The 20556-nt window shown below is 43.9% G+C and overlaps 1 protein-coding gene across 6 annotated transcripts in view; it reads left to right on the top strand.

Moving 5' to 3' along the window:
* The window catches only part of NCKAP5 (NCK associated protein 5), a 916311-nt gene that overhangs the window by 854381 nt on the left and 41374 nt on the right, over positions 1-20556 (top strand). For 5 of the 6 annotated variants that reach the window (XM_046659632.1, XM_046659633.1, XM_046659634.1 and 2 more), the window contains 2 exons: positions 4220-4534; positions 7035-7171. In XM_046659632.1, coding sequence (XP_046515588.1) covers positions 4220-4534; positions 7035-7171 — 452 coding nt within the window. Of the gene's footprint in view, positions 1-4219; positions 4535-7034; positions 7172-9937; positions 10071-20556 lie in introns of all 6 variants that reach the window. The other variant, XM_046659637.1, reaches the window with a different exon arrangement.

The raw sequence follows: 20556 nt of genomic DNA, 5'->3' as shown, positions 1-20556 counted from the left end.
GCCTGCCAGAGATATGCAAGGTAATCTGTTCAAGGTGTCAGTAAAAGAAGATCCTGAGTCCATTCTATAAAAGATTCCCCACCATTCTGCTGTTGACATGCTGTGGATGGATCCCAGGTGTGCTGAGATGTGGCACCCTCAGCTCTCAGGTGGCTAGTGGTCCTGGGGCAGCTGGTGTTTTCCTCAGTGAGCCATATATTTTCTATGTGTGCCACGACTTTAAAAGGCCTGGGAAGCACTGCTGTAAGTGATCCCATGAAACGTCTGGGGCTTGTTGGTGGTGATAAGTGAGAGAACTTACCTTGAGAGTTAGATGGACAAAAGGCAAATGGGACAATGAGAAGTAGGTGGGAGGACTCACTCAGGTCAGAGATGTAATTGGTGACCTTGGAAGAATGAAACCCGCTGGTCCATCCAGTGACCCAACCCTTGAACTCATTAGCAAGGCCCTGTTGGCAGCTGTTCTCACAACCACAAATGTGAACTTACACTTGTCAAGATCAAGACCGAGTCAACTCATTTGAGATGCAAGGCCGGCTTGCCCCTTTGAACTTTGTTCCTATCATGGCCATTTAATTATTTTGTGAGTCCTTAAAATTCTCTGAGAAAAAACTGCCTTCAGAAGTACAATATCTAAGACTTTTTCAGGTTACAATATTTTTATGAACTGTAAGAAACTTACAGTGCCTGAAAGAAACTACATAAAGAAGGTGTCAGCATTTTCAATATAAACTCCATTTCCAAAGGTTTATGCATTCTGGAGAAATTTGCTTGAGGGTGAAACTGGCATATGGAGCCTGAGTCCCTGACTGTCCACACCTCATTTCATAGGTACTTACAAATGAGTCCTTCAAATTCACTACATTTGGCATCTATAATTTTTAGAAATAAAAAATGGCTTTAATAGCAGGTGGTTTCTGAGTTTAATATTAGTGCGCACAATTCTCAGAGAATCAGAGAACTCAGGAATATCAGCACTCTTGTTTATAGATTCTGGTGTGACGATATTGTGAAGGGAAAGAAGGAAAAGAGAATAATTTAAAGGGACAGACACCAGTAAGTGTTGGTGTCCTCAGAAGAGCACCAGACTTAGACTTCTTTCAACATTTTTTCCTACCCCAGATCCCTCCTCGCCCTTTTTCCTGCTCTGTACTATAGGGCAGGCCAACATGCATGGACTTTGGTCTGGGAGGCCTTTCCCCAGAAAATCACTGAAAAGACAGCCAAGAATCTCACTTTACTTTCTGATTCCCCATTTAAGGGGACTGGATTAAGTGCTTTCTGAGCGGTAAAATATTTGGAGGGGAGAAAATTCTTAGACAAAGCCAGGAAAACATTGTTCTTGTAAGCAATGCTTATCACCAAGCCCAGAGAGCTGAGATAAACACCCAAAAAGGCGTGGCATGGAAGTGGTTCTCAGGAATGGTGTACATCAGGATGTATAGGCATCCTGTGTAGGGGCGCCAGCCACGTAGATGCCGAGAACGTCTAACCTCAGGATGGGTAGCATGGGAACCAGCTAGAATTCAGCGGCCCACACCAATTCCAGAGGAGAATCTGGGTACCTTGCCCAGGAGCACGGGGCCATTCTGTGAGCTTTCTGCTCACAAGGCTGCCTCAATCGCTGTTAACTGAGAGGACCCCACTTCTGGATTTACCTGCACATTTTGGAGGAATCAGTATCACTTGGTGGTTAAGAGCAGAGTCTTTGTAATTATGCAAGGCTGGATTTAAATCCAATCTCTCTATTTATAGCATATGGCCTTGGGCAAGCGACTTAACCTTTTTGAGCCATGATTCCTCATTTGTAAATGGCGATAATCGTTCTTACCTTATGAGCTTGTGAAGATGAAGAGATGCTACAAAGAAAGCAGTGAACTCCTGGTAGCTGTAATAAGCAGCCAAACTTGACGATCCATCTTCACAAAAGGAACAGAGCCCCTAGTGTCCCACTGTACTGAACACTCTTTGGTTCAGGGGTGGGCAGTCCTGAAGATGCTGGGAGTAAATTATTATGGCAGGCAGCCTGGGGCCTGTAGGGACTAACACACCTCAGCTGTTACATCCCATGAATCCTTAATTCCCATCTCCAAAGGCTAGGTCAGTTCTGATGAAGATCTGCTTACTCCTGTGTGAGACTGAAATAGTTCAGACATTTATAATTGCCCCAAGTACAACATGTGGACATGCTAAATCTGAAGAGTGTTGTATATCTAGGCTAAAATGAAGAAAGGACACTGAATTCTGAACAGCAGGGTCTTTCTTTTTGAACTCTTTTGGCAATACTCCCCATGCAAACAGATGATTATTTCTCAAAAAGGCCATTCTGTAACAATTAAGTCCCCTTAATTGAGAAGACGATGAATCGAGAAGACAATGAATAATCTATAAAGCTCGTTGAGAGTAAAGCTGACCAGATCGAGGCCCTAAAATGAATGGGGCTGAAACTTAGCCCTTATGACCTTGGGAAAGAAAAGCACCTCTCAGACCATAGCCATGTGACTCAGGGCTCCTGCAGTCAGTGACCCATCTCTGGGATCCGACGGTATTTGAAATGTCTGAATGGCACCACACTGGAGAAAAGGTATCTGCTCTTTCTGGTAAATATCCCTTTGGAGACTGAAGCTTCTCTTTTGTTCCCAGTGCAACCAAAACCAAACACCAAACCTACTAGAACCTATAAAAGCCAACTCTGTACTCATCCCCATCCCTTTGTTTTTACCCTAGTTCTAGCAAATTCCCAGAATTCAGCTACTCAGAGCAAAGAGATTATGAGAAGGAGGAGGGAATGGGCAGATTCTGAACTTCAGATACTAATTGATCAGCATCAAATGAGATTGTGTAAGGAAGGTACTTAAGGATAAATTATTTACCTATCAGATGTCTACTAATATCTCATAAACATCCTAAGCATTTTGGGTTTTTCACCATTCATTATTTCATTCATTCAGCTATCTCATGATATGCTAGGTGTCATCCTAAATTCTAAAGATTTGATAGTGAACATACTTATATCCTCACGGTGACCTTAAAAGAAACCTGAGACCTTGAGAGGTTAAGGATCTTGTACAAGGATTCACACAATTAGTTATTGGCAGAGACCACACTCAAAGCCACTGTTCCATAAGGCCCCACCAGAATGTTAACTATTGAGCCTCTTGACACAAAGATTACATCGTATTCTATAACATTCTCCACCGTGCCCAACAGGCTGAGTTGTGCCTCTTACCCAGTCCTAGATTTATAAGACACTAATGTAAACTTTACTGAGGATGTTTCATTTTAAGATTATCATATAAACAGGAGACTTTTTGGGTGACAACCAGATCTTGAAAGCTGTCTCATTGGCTTAGATAAAACACACCATCATTTCAGAAATCAGATACATAAAAATTTTTTCAGATATTGCATTTTTGCCTGAATATAAAATTTTTGAAGATGAAACATCATTAGCAGAATATGTCGCACATGTATGGTGAAATCAACTTTATTTGTGTTAGGGAATAGTGGGATCTATGGAAGTGACAAGAAATCCAAAGGGTACTGATGAGTTTTTTCATTGCATAAGGTAAGAGAGAAAGACAGAAAGCTGTAGTCTTCTCAATAAGACTTCAAATGACAGTTGGGTCAATTGAAGTCCACACGATAAAGTGATGTTACCACATGATAAAGGAGGGTACCTTTTGGGATGACCTTTATAGCATGTGAATTATTTGTCCTCACAGTCAAATCAAGAGGCCAGAGACTTATTTAACTGCCAAATGGGTGGTAATTCATGTAAGAGATGCACAGTTACCTTTGTTAGAACACCACTTCAATTTGTTATGTGTGCTCATTACTCATCTTATTTCAGTTAATAAATTTCACCTAATTGATTGAAGTCATATGATTCCCAATTGAAATAAGGGTGATCAAAAGTAATTTTTGGTCTCTAATGACTGTTCTTTTTCTATTATAATTCTGGAGAACCATCCAGCGTGTATTTACATGTGACTCTTGCTGCCGGTAACAGTGGGCCTTCTTACCTCATATTACATGAAGGGAAAATTTTCATGTTCAATTAAATGTTTCATGCCACTCACTGGAAATTTCCTACACCATTAATAGTATTTCTTCCTTCTGGATGTCCCCCTTCCTCCAGATCAGATCCAAATGCCCGTGATTCTTTTACCTTTTTCACATGAGGCTTTTCTAATCCTCACTCTGTTACTCTGTCTAGAATCAAACTGCCAGATGAGGACGCTGGACAGTGGGATCGGAACCTTTCCACTCCCAGACTCGGGGAATCGCTCAGCAGGACGCTACATATGTCAACCAGAATCCCCAGAAGACAGTGAGCCCATCCTGTCTCTCCAGCCAGCCGTTGGTGCAGCTTCTTCCATCAGAGCCCAGACCCTTGAACGAGAAGTGCCTTCCTCTGCAGACAGCCAGGGCTCTGCAGACAACACCGTTGTTCACTCCACATCCGACCCCATCGTGACTGCCAGAGGGATGCGACCTCCTCAGAGTCGCCTCCCCAAACCAGCCTCCTCAGGTAAAATGCCTATTCCCTTCCAAATTTGATTGTTTACCCACAAAAATAATGCACCTGACAAAAATGGAAAACAGGCAGCAGAAAAAGTTTCCATCAGGAAGTAATTCACCTGCCTGATGGAAAGGTGGATGCATGAAAATTCCTGCATGTCTTCACCCGAAAGGTAAAACAAGTATTACACATTATTATGTTAAGGAATGTATACATGTATAAAGGAAACCAGCAGGTAAGCACCAGTATATGGATATATAAATTGATGAAGAAAAAAAACCACACAACATACAGTCAAGAGATTTTATCTTTTAAAACTTAACTCTGAATATAGACCAGTTTAGGCCTACAACAGATTTAGTGGAAATGTTGTTTGCCCTCTAACCAGAAACATATGTCTTCTGACATATTCCTATCCTGTTCAAATATATTTATACGTTTAACTATAAAAAAAATTAGTTTGATATATTAGCAGTAGATTGTGCATTAACTGTAATAAAATGGAGTGAGCATTCCCGTTGAGAAGTACCATCTTTCCTCGCAGTCAACTGAAGCAAGCTTTCATGATTAAAGATAGGACCAGGGTAAGGGTCAGAGTTTTTTCATTGTTCCCTCAAGATTAAAAATATCTATTCCAGCCCAAGATGACAGTAAATAATTTTTAACTTGTATGGCTTATGTTGCATTTATGTTTATGCCATGCATAAGCATATGACATAGAACTGTAAAGACTTTCGTTTATGATTTGATGATTAGAAAGGAGCCACAAATAGTGATTATACTGTGGGCTTCTGAGAAATTAGAAAAGAAGACTTCTAATCAAACATTTTTGAGTAAATGGGATTGCGCTATTCCCATGGCTGAGTTGTCCCTTCGTACGGTAACACTAGCTGCCATGAATATTTCACCGCAAACTTCTGCTCATTCCAAGCCAAGGCTACATTTTAAAAGGCTGTAATGCATATTATTTTTGAAATAAGTCCATTGTTAATTAATGACGCAGCCTCCAGAGATTCAGGGGTGAAATCTTAGTTATAGATTATGTGCTCCATGCCTGAATAGTCACATGTGTGACCTCAATTCAGCAGCGGGCTACTGAGTAGACTCCATGATTAAACACTGTCATTATAACAAATTGAATAGAAACTGCCAGCCTTGCATTGCTTCGTAAGAAGGCGATAGGAAGGAGATTGTTCTGATCTTGCTGCTAGTTTTCACTGCACTGGTTTTCTAAGGTTTGTGTCTTAATTAAATTGTCATGAAGAGTTGTAAAAAAGTAATGTAAGGTTGAGAGTGAGGTCAACACACTGCAGGACATCTTTGTGTCACTCATCCTGAAGCTTCCTGTCCACCAAATGATTTTGTCACTGTGGTCCAGAGGCAGGGCCAGCTTTCCTAGATTTCTCTTTTCTCTGTGGCCATTGGTTACTGATTTTAAAAATTAAGGAATGGAGAACTAGCTAGAACAAAAGGGAAGTGGTTTAGAGCAGTCACTTCCTGTTTAATGTATGCATTTGAGTTGGTTTTTCTCTTATTCCTGTATCAAAAATGGAAGTAACTGTACAAAGCTCACAGTGCTGATGAAAATACAATTACTTCGCTTCTGCTCACAAGCAAAATACTGTTGAGAGGCTATCACAGCATGTGCTGTTGATAATCATTGAGGCTGGAGGATAATAACAGCAATTCTCCTTTCTGGCATAAGGAAGGAATACACTCTGTGGGTTAATCTACTATTATGGGTAATGAAGGAACTTTCCTTAATCATTCTCTGCTAATTACACCCTTGCTACTCCAAATGTGATCCATGGACCAGCATCATCAGCATCACCTGAGAGCTTGTCAGAAATGCAGAATCTCAGACCCCACCCCAGACCAACTGAAGCAGAATCTGCAGTTTAACAAAAGCTGAGCTGATGCGTGTGTGCATTAAGGCTTGAGAAGCACTGCCCCACAACATCTTTAATGGCAGAGAGGAAACATAAGGGCAGAAGAGGAAAGTTTCCCAGACCACATTATTCAAAATGACCTTCACAGGTATTCTAGGAAAATAAAGCTCCCTTGCTCAAATATGTTTGGGAAAGGCTGCAAATTCAAATCCTTCTTTTGGAAATTATAACAATCCCCATTAGCACAATGAAGGCTCTAAGAAGTCCTCCAAAAGGGAATCCTGTTTGTTATTTGATGAAAACCATTATTTGAGGAATAATCAGTGTTTCCCAAACAGTTTGCCTACTTTCTAACATGAAAAGTCGAACAACAGTTTGTGGAAAAGTGGGCCAAGGACAGTTTGCCTTCGGGTCTCCAAGGTGACCATCCTCTCTATATATACATAATTATGCAGATATTTCCATTGGCACAGACTTGCAGGGGACAGAATGTTGGGAAACCCAGCTTTCACCATATTTGGGCCTTTTTTATTATTTCTGAATATCTCACCCACCTCCCTTTCTAAAGTTGTAGAGTTGAACAAAGCTGATTATGATTTCATATACATTTCCTCATTTAGGAAAAATTGATTCTCTAAAGCAGAATGAAGCAGAGCCAAGGCCTCAGACTTGCTCGTCATTCGAATATGCTGAAAACACAATGGCAAGCCAGCCACTTCCAGACTGGAGGGGTGAAGATGCCACTGCTGAGACCCAGGTAAAGGGGAGGCTGACAGGAGGGCACCCTCCACCTGTTGGTCCTGATGGTGAAAAGTGAACTTCTTAAACACATTTGTGATAGATTTCATTTGAAAGTAAATTTGTGGTTGGTTCAGTGAATGAAGATCAAGGCCCAAGGCTCACCTTTTTTCCTGAGTTATTAAGTTACTCCATAGAGCCTTGAGAGGAATTCAAATGGTTCCACGGATCTGCACCCAGATTCCTGACGTATGGATGTTCTCCCCTAATTAGGCTCTCTCAAGCCACTCACTCTCCCAAGCCATAAGAGCACCATTTAGGATGATTTAATGATATTTTTTCATTATCTCATCAGTTACTTTAACCTTTCCCTTGCTCCTATGAGACATGTAAGGCAGGTATAATTAGACTCCTTTTAGGGAGGGATAAACAAAGGCATGGAGTGGTCAAATAATGTGCCAGAGTCGATGAGACCTGCATTTCTTCACTCCCTATCATTTTTGCTATGGGTTCTTCATCCACACTGAGATGGCACACACGGGCCTCCTGATGTGTGATTGGACCTCGGGAGGAGCTCATGGCTCAGGAACTCTGCTTTCTTTTGTTGTTGTTAGTGCAATTGCATGGATTCTCACTCTTAGCGACCCTGTGTACAGCAGAGTGGAACCCTGCTCAGTCTTTTTGCACCATCCTCTCACCTTCCAGTGCTATGTCAGTACTCCACTGCTATTCATAGGGTTTTTCTGGTCAATTGCTTCGGAAGGGGGTGGCCAGGTCCTTCTTCCTAGGCTGTCTTAGTCTGGAAGCTCCACTGAAACCTGTCCACCATGGGTGACCCTATCAGTGTTTTAAATACCAGTGGCATAGCTTTCAGCATTATAGCAACACATAGCCGCCATAGTATGACAACCGACAGGTGATGTGGTTCCCTGGCCCGGAATTGAACCCAGGCCACAGCAGTGAGAGCACCGAATCTTAACCATTAGACCAAAAGGGCTGGCCATGCTTTATTTGAGGACTGGAAAACTGTGAAAACCCTAAAAGACACCCAGAGTTGGAAGGAAAATAGCTCAGAGACAACAGGTGTTGACAATGACAAAGGGTTTGGGCAATTCCAAGAAAGTGAAAAAAAAATGAATTACTCAGTGCGGCCAGGAGGGAGTTGTCCCCTCTACATGTGATGGCAGAACACTCCCCACCCAACATATATGTCTACCGACACACACACACACCTCTGGGGTCCCTTATCTCATCATCCTGCGCCATCTCTCCCCACTAGAAATCCTGCCCTAACTAGTGAGAGTCACCACTCTTACTTAGAACTTAGAGCTCTGCTTCACTGACCACTAAGGAGGGGAAACTCAAAGCAAGAGTTGGCTTTATATTTCCAGTGCCCAGCACAGTACCTGATTCCATTAGGGTTTGTTGAGTGGAGGGATGAAAAAAATGCATCTCAGCATACCCAGAAAGTGTTCCTGGAGTCCTGCTGGAACTCTAGATGTGGATTAGCATGTCAACTGCCTCAGCAATGCCTGAACACAGCATTATTGCCACACCAGTGACATCGTCACAGGTCAGGCTGTGTGTGCATTTGAGCAAGAGAAGAGACTGAGTCCCTTAACCCACGAACTGTCAATCTGAGCATTATAAAGACATGGTGCTCCCCTGGAATCACAGCCAATAGACCTTGTCATCCTTCACAGACATCATCCTTGCTAGACTACTGGTATCTCCTGTGTTGAGGTCTGTGCCCCAGAACCTAGCACACCGCTTGGCACAGAGTAGGTTCTCAGTAAACATCTGTTGAATGAATGGATAAATGAGTAACTGAATGAAGGAATAAAGGAAATGAGTAACTGCTTGAATTTATAACCCCAGCCAAGGGAGCTCATATCATGAAATGAGTTTTTATAATTTCCAACCAAATGACGCCCTCCCAAACATTCTTTAGAGACTCATCCCACACAGCTGTACCTGAACTGTTTGGGATGAGTGGGGTCTAATGAGCTCGAATAGGATAGTCTGCACACAGAAAAGACAGTCCTGAGCCCCTTGATTCTACACTTAGCAGTTGCAGTCCTGGAGCTAGAATTCCGTTTGTGTGCACAGAGACAGAAACTGTTCATGCAGTATCAAAACTGCCTAGCTGCATTATCGCCAGGCCAGTGACATCCTCACAGTGAGGCTGTGTATGCATGTTAGCGAGAGGGGGCACTGAGTCCCTCAACCCGTGAACTGTCAGTAGACTCAGGGATCATATAGAGTTAGCAACTGCATACTTTTCTAAAGGTTTCTATCCTTTCAGGGGCTGGAAGAAAATTATAAATTAAGCAAACACTTATTCTTTTGTCCCCAAGGTTGATTTTTTTTCACACCCTCTAATGCTTGAAAGCCGGTGTTGAGATCACTTCAATAAATAAGCCATTAGGCTCAGAACAGAAGAGCATAGTAGGCATTTGAGAAAAATAAGACCCTATAAAGAAGTATACAAAATGCAGAATGGGTAGCCGTGGGGACTTTCCTGTGCCTGGGACAATGGCAGACTGTGGTCAATGGCTTCATTAATACAGGCTCATTTCTACAGCTCTGGTAATTGAGTACCTGCGCCAGCTCCACTAGGAGCAGGTAGACAGGCCAAGCAGAGTCATTCTTGGGGGTGCGGTGGGAACGGAATTCTGCGCACACAACGACGGCCGAATATGAACCGTTTCCTGTCCTCACAGGATGTTCTGCCCCATTTTGATTTGCATGAATAATCTTAACAGTCTCATTATTACTCATTTAGGACAAGGTACCCAGAATGTGTGCGTACTCTGCCAGCGGTGGCAGTGATAGTGACAGTGACCTGGACTATGAAAATAATGGTTTTGGAGCTGGAAGGGGCAAGTTAGTGAAAGCAATGAAGAGCCCCACCCAAGGTAACGCATGGCAAGCACACTGGCCATTCGGGGCTCCCCTCTCTCAGGGGTGCCGCTGATTATTCCCTGCCACTGTGCTCTGCCTCCACCTGCCCTTGCTTTTATATTTTAGCTGCCCATCTCTCCTGAGATCTAATTTTCTGGTACATACAGAAGATTGTCTATGTGCATCAATTTGTTTTCTGGTATAATCTTCATGACATTGCAGTGCGGTCTGTAAGGATTTTATTTCCAAATCTGGCATCTCTCAAAAAGCCTCCCATTGAGTTATCTCAGTAATGAAGGAATGACTATAAAGATAACTTGGTTCTTAATTACATACTTTGGCAAGTTAAATCATCCAGTAAGCCATGGATGGAGTTTTCCAGGCTCTTTGCTAATATCATGCTGTGTAACTCTGGGCCTGTTACCCACGTCGTTATGAACAGGTCTGTTTATGAGGTTGAAATATCCTCACACTGTTTTTATCTGCATCAGAATTGGCAGTAGAAAAACCATCATCCTGAGATATTTAAAAATACGTATATTCAGATGGCATTTCCTTACAGATACAAAAGGACAGAGGAACCCCTAATACGAAGTGTGATCTGGGGTCTGCTTTTCTTGTAATCTATTCTGGATTGTCAGAAATATTTTAATGATGCAATGGAGAATCATTCTTTTCATACTAATCAACTTTTCCTCAAATACTAATTTAGCAATTATATGATGAAATCATGACTTTCTTTTTTTAAAAGACGCATATGTTGCTTTAGCAAAAAACATAATTTAGCAACCATGTGTTTTTCCAATTTTCCAAGAGTCTTGACATCTGCGACACGTGGAGTTAAGATTGGCATGTGAAAACAGCCATTAACCTGAGCCTCCACTTTGCTCCTTGCATCCTACAAGTCATCAGAGAAGCAGGACCAATGGTTGAATCCTGCAAAGGCTTACCAAGAAGAAGGTGGCAAATGCCCCTGGCATTTTAGTTAGGTTGTTGTCCCAGTTAGCTCTCTGTGATCTGTCAGTGTCCCTCTTATTGTGACAAATCAAGGGAGGAGAGGAGTTCATTGTCATGGGGCCTGCCTAGTGAACACACCTGTGGCCAGGCCACCTTCTAGTCCAAGCTCTTCCCTTGAACTTATTGTGGGTCCATAGTGAATAACCTCACCTCATTGACTCAAGCTCACCTCAACTGCTCCATCCATGAATGATTTCCAAGGTCCCTTCTAGCTCTAAAACTTCATTCATTTATTGAACAAATGTTTATTGAAAGCCTCCTCTGGGCCAGCTTTCCAGCAGAGAGTAAATGAACAAAGATCCCTGGCAGACAGTAAATAATAGATATAATAAGCAAGTAAATGTATATAGTTTGTTGAATAGAGATAAATGCTGGGGAAAAGACAATGTAAGGCAGAGTGGGGTCCCGGAGAGCAGGACTGCCAGGAGTGGTGATGGGAGGGGGAGATGTTAAAATTCCCGTAGAGCAGTCCAAACAAGCCTTACTGAGAAGGAGATGTTTGAGTAGAGCTTAGAAGGAAGAGAGAGAGAGAGAGAGCCAGGCGAATATCTGGGGAAAGAGCATTCCAAGCAGAGGGAACAGCCCATGCAGAGGGCTTGAGGAGGAACAGCAGGAGGCCAGCATGGCTGTGGCAGAGAGAGCAAGTCGGAAGATTGGGCAATGAGGTCAGATAAGTAAAAGGAGCCAGAGCTCGTAAGGCCTTGCTGGGCTTGCTGAGGACTTTGGCTGGGAGACATGTGTGCGAGCCTTTGGACAAGTCAGAGCAAAGGAATGGCATGATCTGAGATGTTTTAAATGGATCAGTCTGGCTGCCATGTCGTGAAGACTGAAGAAGCAAGATCAACTGAAAAGCTATTCCAGTCATTCAGGCAGGACATGTTTGTGACTGGGACTAGGGCGATCCCAGGGAAGGAGTGAGCAGCACTGTCTAACAGAACTCTCTGCAGTGATCGAAGGTTCAGGGTCTGCACTGCCCAGTACCACAGCCACCGACCACACATGGCTCGTAAACACTTGAAACAAGGCTAGGTCAAGTAGGGAGCTAAATTTTTAAATTTAATTTTTGCTGTAGTTTTCCTAAGAGTTCTCCTTTGGGCCATTCTTTTTTTTTCTCTATTTTAATTTTTTAAATTTTATTTAACTTTAAATATTAATAGCCCCATGTGGCTCATTCAACACAGGGAGTGCGAATGGTCTGATTCCAGATCTAATTAAAAATACAACACAGCTCACTGATAGATTGGAGGTGGTGGTGAAAGAAAAAGCAGAGTCAAAGATGGCTCCAAGACTTGGGTTCTGGAAGGGTAGGCATTCTGCCAACTGAAATGGGGAAGTCTGAGGTTGGGGCTCGGGGAGGCAGATTGGTAGTTAATTTTAGACATGCGTAGTTTGAGGTACCCGTTAAGCAAGTGGAGGTGTTGAGTAGGTGATGGGCCGTGTGAGTGTGAAGTTCAGCAGATCAGGTCTGGTCTGGAAAAGTAAATTTGAGCATCAGCAGGTAGGCGGCATTTAAGGCCCTGGGTCCAGATGAGATCAGGAGGGGAGAGAGTGTTGCTAGAGAGAGGGCTTCATCTTCCCGAGTTGAGAGGTTGAGGAGAAGAGGAAGAACCAGAGAAGGCAACTGAGGAGGAGCAAGCAGCGAGGGATAGGAGAGCCGGGCAGTGTGGTGTCTCAGAAGCCAAGTGAAGAAAGATGTCAGGGAGGAATTCGTGATTCCATATGTGGCTTGTTAGTAAAAAGAGGGACACAATCTTCATATTCAGTCCTATGTCTTCCTCTGGCAGTGGGGTTCCTGCGCAGGGTGGGGAGAAGGAAATGGGAGAGGGGAGGAGGGATGGTCTAAAGGCAATTTGAAGAAAGATCAAGATAAACTATTTGAGGGGCTGGCCCCGTGGCCGAGTGGTTAAGTTCGCGCGCTCCGCTGCAGGTGGCCCAGTGTTTCGTTGGTTCGAATCCTGGGCGCGGACATGACGCTGCTCATCAAACCACGCTGAGGCAGCATCCCACATGCCACAACTAGAAGGACCCACAATGAAGAATATACAACTATGTACTGGGGGGCTTTGGGGAGAAAAAGGAAAAAATAAAATCTTTAAAAAAAAAAAAAAGATAAACTATTTGAATGAGGGAGCACCTGAGTAGGAGAGAAACTACGTTAGGGTTCAAATTTTAACATAGCTTTGTGTAAATGAGTTGTGCAAAGCAATAGGGAATAAGCATTCGGCGATGGCTGCGGATCCTGGTGAACAGTGAACTTGCTCCTTTAACTTTTATTTCTGTCCTTCTGCAAAATGAAGGGAGTCTCAGCCTGAGTTTTTTTCTCTCTGTGCTCACTTTGCCCGTCCTCTTCCCTCCAACCAGAGCAAATCTCTATTTGAAAGGAGGGGGCTTCTTTCATACTATTACATCAGCCTCTGGGCAAATGGCGCTTCTGGGGGTAAAACCATGAGGTCTATGCAGAGGAGCCCTGGAAGCTGCACAGCCAGCAAGAAGCTTCTTGCCTCTAGCCAGGCACCTACCCTCTGCCTTTAACAGCGGACTTGTTGCCAGGGCTCTGTCATCTGCACCCCTGACCCAGCCGGCCAGCACTCAACCTGGGCTGATCAGGGTGCTGCCAGAAAGAGAAAACGTATGCAGACTGCTGGGGTGGCCGTGGGTGTGTGCTGGCTTCCAGCAAACCTTGGGAAGGGACATTTAGGGTGGACACGGCACTGTTAATTTTTTAAATGTGAGCAAGGTTGATCTTAAAAGAAAATAGGAACGATTAAGAGAAAAACACCAAAAGGAGGACGTGCCTTGGGTGCGCAGGGTGGAGATTTTCTTCCCTCGGGTCATGATTTTGCCATGCTTCATGGCGTGTGCCTATGAAAGTGAGATCTCCCCCCATTCTCTCTTTAAGTAACAAGGTTGGGTAATAGAGGTCCCCAACCTGCAGAATGCATTTGCCAGTAGATCTTGAAGTCATCTTGGATGTTCTCCAAGATAGTCGCCCTTCTCAGACACACCCTCTCTCCTGGTTCCCTGATTTCCCTCAGGTGATGGAGGGCTGGCACCTAACAGTGGCATTCTGTCCTCCCCGGCTTCTAGGACATGCACACTCAGGGGCCTCCTGCTCCCACCTGTGCCCTCTCCGCTGCCCTCTCCGCTTGGCCTGCTTCTCAGTCCTTAGCCACTCCCCTGCCAGTCTCAGCATGCCTGGGGAGCCCTCCCTTTACAACAGAGTGCCCGGGGACCCCACATCCCATGGTTTCTTGTGCCCACTGGCTTCTTTGAATCACACCCAGTGTGGCGATAGAATCCTAATTTCCAAAACCCTGCCTATGGGCTCATAAAACACTTGAGTAAATGCACGTCTTTTCTTTCAAGGTTGGTTTCTTTAGCTTGACTTTGAAATATGTTTAAAAAGTCCAGGTTGTTAGCACAGAGTCGGCGGCGGCAGCAGGATTTAGGAGCTGGGGAGGCAGCGCAGCGGGTGAGGCAACGGACAGGACTAATTCTGTGGCTTTGTTTCCACGCAGCTCCCTGCTCTAATTTGCCAAGCTGGGCATAAACCTGTCCTTGTCCTGCAGGCAGGGCCTTGGAGACGGCTGAGCAGGGGGACAAGGGCGGGAAGGTGAAGCGGGGAGAGAGCAAAGCAGGGCAGAATGTGGGACCAGAGGAGACCTAGGGGAATTGCAGCAGTGACACCCCAATCTCTGGAAGGAGGCAGGGCGAGGGGAGTCTGCCCCCTGGCTGAACCCCCCGGACCTGGTTGGTAAAAAGTAAAAAAACAGTCTCTCCCCAAGGCTTGTCCCCCAAGCTTCTGATTCATCTACCTGGCTGCCCGCCACCAACACCAGCGCTGCCGGGTGCTTCAAAGGCAAAAATCCAAACTGAAACTTTTGTTTTTGTCTCTAGAAATCTCTGTCTCCCAAGCTCTCTGTCTTAACTGATGGTCTTGCCATCCTTTTAGGAATACCAACTGTGAAGCTAGGAGTTTTCCTCCAGTCTTCTTTCTCCCACCCTCCACATGCTGGCAGTCCCGAGGTCCTGCTGCCTCCCTCCCAGATACTTCTCCCATCTGCCCCTCTCTGTCTTGTCTATCACTGCCCAGGGGCACCTCCATCTGGTCTACACAGCCCCACTACCTCCCTTTGCCCCTTCTCCCGGTCCACCCACTGCTAGTCCTGTCCCCCTCAAATGCATCATCCACGCTGCCACCAAAGTGCCAACTCCCATCATGTTGTTCCTTTGCTTAAAACTCTTGGGGACTCTCCATCACCCAAAGACCAAATCCAATCTCCTCATTTTACAAAGTTCGCAAATCCCACCTTGGCCTTGTCTCTCTGACTTCATCTTTCTCCATTTTCTGTCTTAAACTTTATGTGTCATCAAAATGCTCACCTGTCCTGAACACGTGATGCTGTCAGGGGCTTCTGTGCCTTTGCTCTTGTGGTCTCACTTCCTGGAATGGCTTTCACACCAACACCCTTCTTCTCTAACCTTCATGTAACTTCTGCTTAGTCCTTAAGATTCAGTTCAGACTTTCCCTCTTCCAGGAAGTCTTCCCAGATGCTCCTCCACCAGCCACACCCAAGTTGCTCTTCTTTGTTTGTTCTCCTTTAATACCCTGTAATTATTTCTGTCACTTGCCACTTGAGATTATGCTTATTTCTTTGCATGCTCAGCTCTCTCATTAGTGCCAAGATTGCTTCTCATTCATGTCGCACAGGTCCTGGCGAATCAAAGGTGTTTCATAAATGTTAACATCATAAGTGTTGAATAAAAATGCAGCTAACTCACAGGACCGGTTAAGACCTGGCTTAGCTCCTGCTGTGCTCATCCATAATCCCTTTGGGCCTTTCTTGTCCAAGAAAGAAAGAGCCAGAGTAGCTACCAACAGAGAGAAATCGAATAAGGAATTTCTCCTTCTCTGAGGGCCATGCTAGAAAAAGCAGTGAATCTGTTTTCACAATTTTTCTTAATTTTTGAATTTTAGCTTACTCTTCCATGATGGCTGTTGAGGCATATCAGAATCCTCTGTTTTGTGTTATTTCTTTTAAATGGCCCCATGCCCCTGGCTTGATTTTCATAATCTCTGTCCCAATTTTGGAATTATCGTCACTCTTATTGATGAAAATGCATCATACCCTTGAGATGTGAGAGAGAGAAAGGTTGAGGACCTTTGTTCTTTTGATATTTGTTATTTGAAAATCTCCAAGTTGAATTGGTTAGTTGATGAACAAGATTGGGGAAAAGAATAAAAGCAAAGAGGAAAGTTGACTTCTAAACTAGTTCGTTTTAGTTTATTCAGCTCTTACTGTGTGTCCCAGCCATTGCTGGACACTGGGGGTGGGGACAGGTTAGTGACATAGCCCTGCTCCCTAGATGCCTCTAATCAGATGTACAGACTTGAAACATCATCTGAGAGAGGAGATCATCCAGTACCCTAAACAGTTGCTTTCTACTGCCTATGGCCTTCCTTTTGGCTCCTCAGAGTGAGGAACCAGAATTCCTCTTTCTTTTTAGTTTTCATAAATTTACTTCTCCAAATTGAAACTCATTAAGGTCTACAAATTGCCATACTATTCAGCTTGCTTTCAAGAGCAGCCCCTCCCTCCTGGAGCCCCATACCCTCAAAGTGCACAATCAGGTCAAATAAGGAAATCTTCAGTCGGCGTCCCACAGCCACCAGATGAGGCTTGTCTAGTCAAGCTCCAGGTTCCTGAACAATTAGTTCATTTTCTTCGTTTGAAGGTGATTACATTCAACAAATTACAAAGAGCCAGGGCAGTTGAGTTAAAAACAATTGGTTTTGCAGTAATTAGAAAAACACGAGGAAGTGATGACTGTGGAACAATATTAAAAGGAACACTGAAGGATAACGCTCCAGTTCCTGGTTAATTCTTCAGCTTGAATATTTAGAGATTCACAACTAATTATGCAGAGATGATGAATTTTAAAAATGCTGCCACCCTGCCTTCCCAAGGCCAAGGACTTTGACTATTAATAGAGCAATCAGATTTTGCTATATTATAGAGAATTCACACAAAGTTGCATCTATTTTAAAGCATTCATCTGGCACATGACTTAAAGACGACAAATTTCTGTAATGTGCAAAATCAGCATTGGGTTATACTCAATCCAAACTCGTTATAATCACTCCAAGTTCCCCCAGATAAATCTATTGTTTAAAATGGACACTACAGGTAAGAGTTATCTTTAGTCCTTTCTGAAACTTCTCTCTTATTAGGTCATTTTAAAGATTTGCTTTATTTTTGACAAGCTCATGCCAACTTGAGGTGAATGGCCTCATGCAATAACATGCAAGGGATTTGTCTTCTAGCATTCAACTTTCCTGGATGACAAATGGAAAGTACTGACCATGACAAGCGGGCTGCTCTGAGACCCTTACCGAAATCAGGGTCTCAAATTTCTCTCTGTCACCATTCATCCACCATCAGAAAACCCACAGCCCTTTCAGCTGTTCTGATTGGATTTGTGCTATGTTGAGGTTTGGGGTTTTTAGTGGGGAGAAGTGTCATGCACCACAACAAAACAAACAAAAAAACCCACTAGCTTCTAAAAGTCACGTGGTCAAAAGCTAGCCATCAGAAAGAACTCACTGTGCCCTCAGACAGACTTGAAAAGGGAGGCTGCGATGTGACCTGCATTTAATTATTTAAGCTGCATAGTGTGAGGCCCTTAAGAAAGCAAATGACGTGATGGACAGAATGAGTTTATCCTCCTGTCGAAAGAGCAGTGTGCCGTGGCGAGGCCGTCGCTCAATTAAATTGGACTGCAGGATACAGAGGAGATGGAGGCCAAGTCTGGGGACCCTAATGAGATATTTTGGAGGGAAGAGATGCCCTGCTGGAGTTTGTCACTCTTTGATGGGCATTCTCCCCCCACCGTTACCACAGCACCCCCAGGGCTACCCCTCCTTCATTCAAACATGTTATAGCCTGAAACATTTGAACAGGAGCTTGCCAAGTAGAATTTCAAAGTAAAAAACAAATCTCTGGTTGTTGTGAAATAGGCAGGGGAGCAAATGATACTTAATGCTGTGCAAATTAGCAATCTTTGGCTGCCAGGGGCTGAAAGAAAGCTAGGCAGTAAATCTAAAACTAATAAGCAATGAATTGGATGATGTTTCATTTGTGAACATGTGTATGTCCCCTCAGCCTCATGCAGGGGGAGCAGAACAAGGTGTGACCTGGCAGACCTCCAGGTAGCCTCACAAGTATGTTGGAGGATGACTTTTTTGCAGAGCTTGCCCACCATCCAAGTACTACCTTGAGTGTTCACATCGGATCCTTTAGCCCTGTGGCTCTCAAACAGGATGACTGTGCCCCCCATGGGACGTTTGGCAATGTCTACAGACATGTTGGGTTGTCACAACTCAGATGTGGAGGGGACTACTATCTGACGTGTAGACCCCATGGATGCTGCTGAACATCCTATAACGCGCAGGGTAGTCCCCAATAACAGTGTTATCCTGCATAAAATGTCAGTAGTGCTGAGAAGAAGCCAAGAGATTAACCTTTAGGCATGGGAAACGTTCACTGGGAGGGACAAGCTGTCAAATATTTGTGCCAAAGTATGACAGCTGCCAAATCCCCCTGCCTGCCCCGCAGGCACCGCAAGCCTGGCCCCGCCACCTATTTTGGTGGTTAAGATGCACTTCCTCCAAGGGGCTTTGAAAGGGAAGTTCATGGTCCTGTCTGGGCCTTTCACACTTGGCTGTTGATCTTGTTCCCAGTGCCTTTGTCCGAGTGTGTTAGGGAGATGCCGGCTGTCTGAAGTGGTAACACAGAGCACAGATTATTTGAGGCTGCTCCACATTAAGTCTCTTATTAGCATTTCACTTCTGTCTCTCTTAGAGAACATGTGCCCTGAGGTGGCGGAAATCCTTTACAGGCTTGAAAGTAACCCGAGGACAGTTAATCCTCACAGTGTTCTACTGAAGAAGGTAAATTGCAATTAGATGAAAAGTGAAGAAAAAACAGTCAACAGGTGTTTGGGTTTCCTTGGGGACCTTAGAGTTTCATATTTGGCTAAAAAGCACATACTGACATTTGGGAAGGGCCCCTTGCCAGGACTCTTCCCACTGAATGGTTAAGACTAGGAAGATTAACATAAATCTCAGGAATAAAAATGCTGGGGCCAATAGAAGGAGCTCTGTTGAAGAAATGAGGTAAGGGGGGAAAAGAAAGGGCTTAGTATTCAGGAAAAATGTTTCTAGAAGCAATTATTAGAGTGTGCAAAACGATAATGCAATGGGTAAACCTTTGAGGTGTAGAGGGAAAGGAGAGAGATAAATTCTGATTATTTAGAGTGCTTTATTCTCAGACTTCAAGGATAGAGAGAGACCATTTCTAACATTCTCCCACCCCAACTGCCCCTCCTCAACCAGTCAAAAACATAGAAATATACACATATTATACAACCAAGCCGATGAGCTCAGGAAAACACAGGGTTCCTTCCTAACCAGCAACCAAGAGTTTTGCCACTAAAAACGTCAAGCATCATGCAGTGAATCATACAACTGGCTGTTCTCTATGACCCTCTTAGAACCCAGAAACCAAAAGCCATGGCCATTTGGTTGGATGTGTTGGACATGCCCATAATTGGGAATTAGGACGCCTGAGTTCTAGCCCTGACTCAGTGAATAGACTTTGTCATCCTGGATGCATAATGTTAACCTTTCTGCGCCTTCGTTCCATCTGCCACACAATGCCCACCTTGCCTCCCTCTTGTGGAGTAGCTCAGATATGACAATCAGTGGGACAAGGCTTCCAACGTGCAGAGTGTTAAATAAATATGAGTAGTATTATGTAAAGTGGGTCAAGAGAAAGAACAATTCCTGGAATTTAAAGTTGAGGATATCAGAGGAGGGGAGGGAAGCACAGGGATCTTGCAAACTGTGGGCCAACATCATGTGAAGCTAAAGCCTCAGAAAGGTAAACTGCCTTCATAAATTAGCCAGGGTTATGCAATTTCCTTACGGGAAATAACACATTATCTTTACCTGGGTTAAAATTCCGTCTAAGTGAGAAAGAACTGATTTAAACTTCCGTGCAACAAGCTAGCAGCATTCTCCTTCCTTATTTATTTTCACAATAGGTAGCAATATCCCAGACTATCCCTCAGCATCATTGTTTTTAGATTCAATTATGTGGGAACCAGAAATATGGTGAGGCTAGATCAGGTAGGGGAAAGTTCTGCTTTTAATTAGACCAGGAATTTTATTATAAATGAGTAAATCAGCCCACTCTTTAAGGAATTTAATTAGAAGAGGAGACAGCATCCTTTCCATGCTATTTCCATCCTTTCCATGCTAGCTTTCCATCTTGTGCAGGCAGAGGAGGTTAGTGGTTGGCTCCCAGCTTCCCCTCCATCAGCTTGCTTATGTGTTTCTGAGCCCTCAAAAGCATCATAAAGAGTGTTTTGTTCCACCATCCTCTTTTTTTCAAACCTCCCTTTTCTCTCTGTTTGTTTAGC

Source organism: Equus quagga, chromosome 4, assembly GCF_021613505.1.
Source record: "Equus quagga isolate Etosha38 chromosome 4, UCLA_HA_Equagga_1.0, whole genome shotgun sequence".
In the NCBI taxonomy this organism is placed as follows: Eukaryota; Metazoa; Chordata; class Mammalia; order Perissodactyla; family Equidae; genus Equus; species Equus quagga.
Note: the sequence above shows the minus strand (reverse complement) of the source record. Positions and strands in the feature narration are given on the sequence as shown.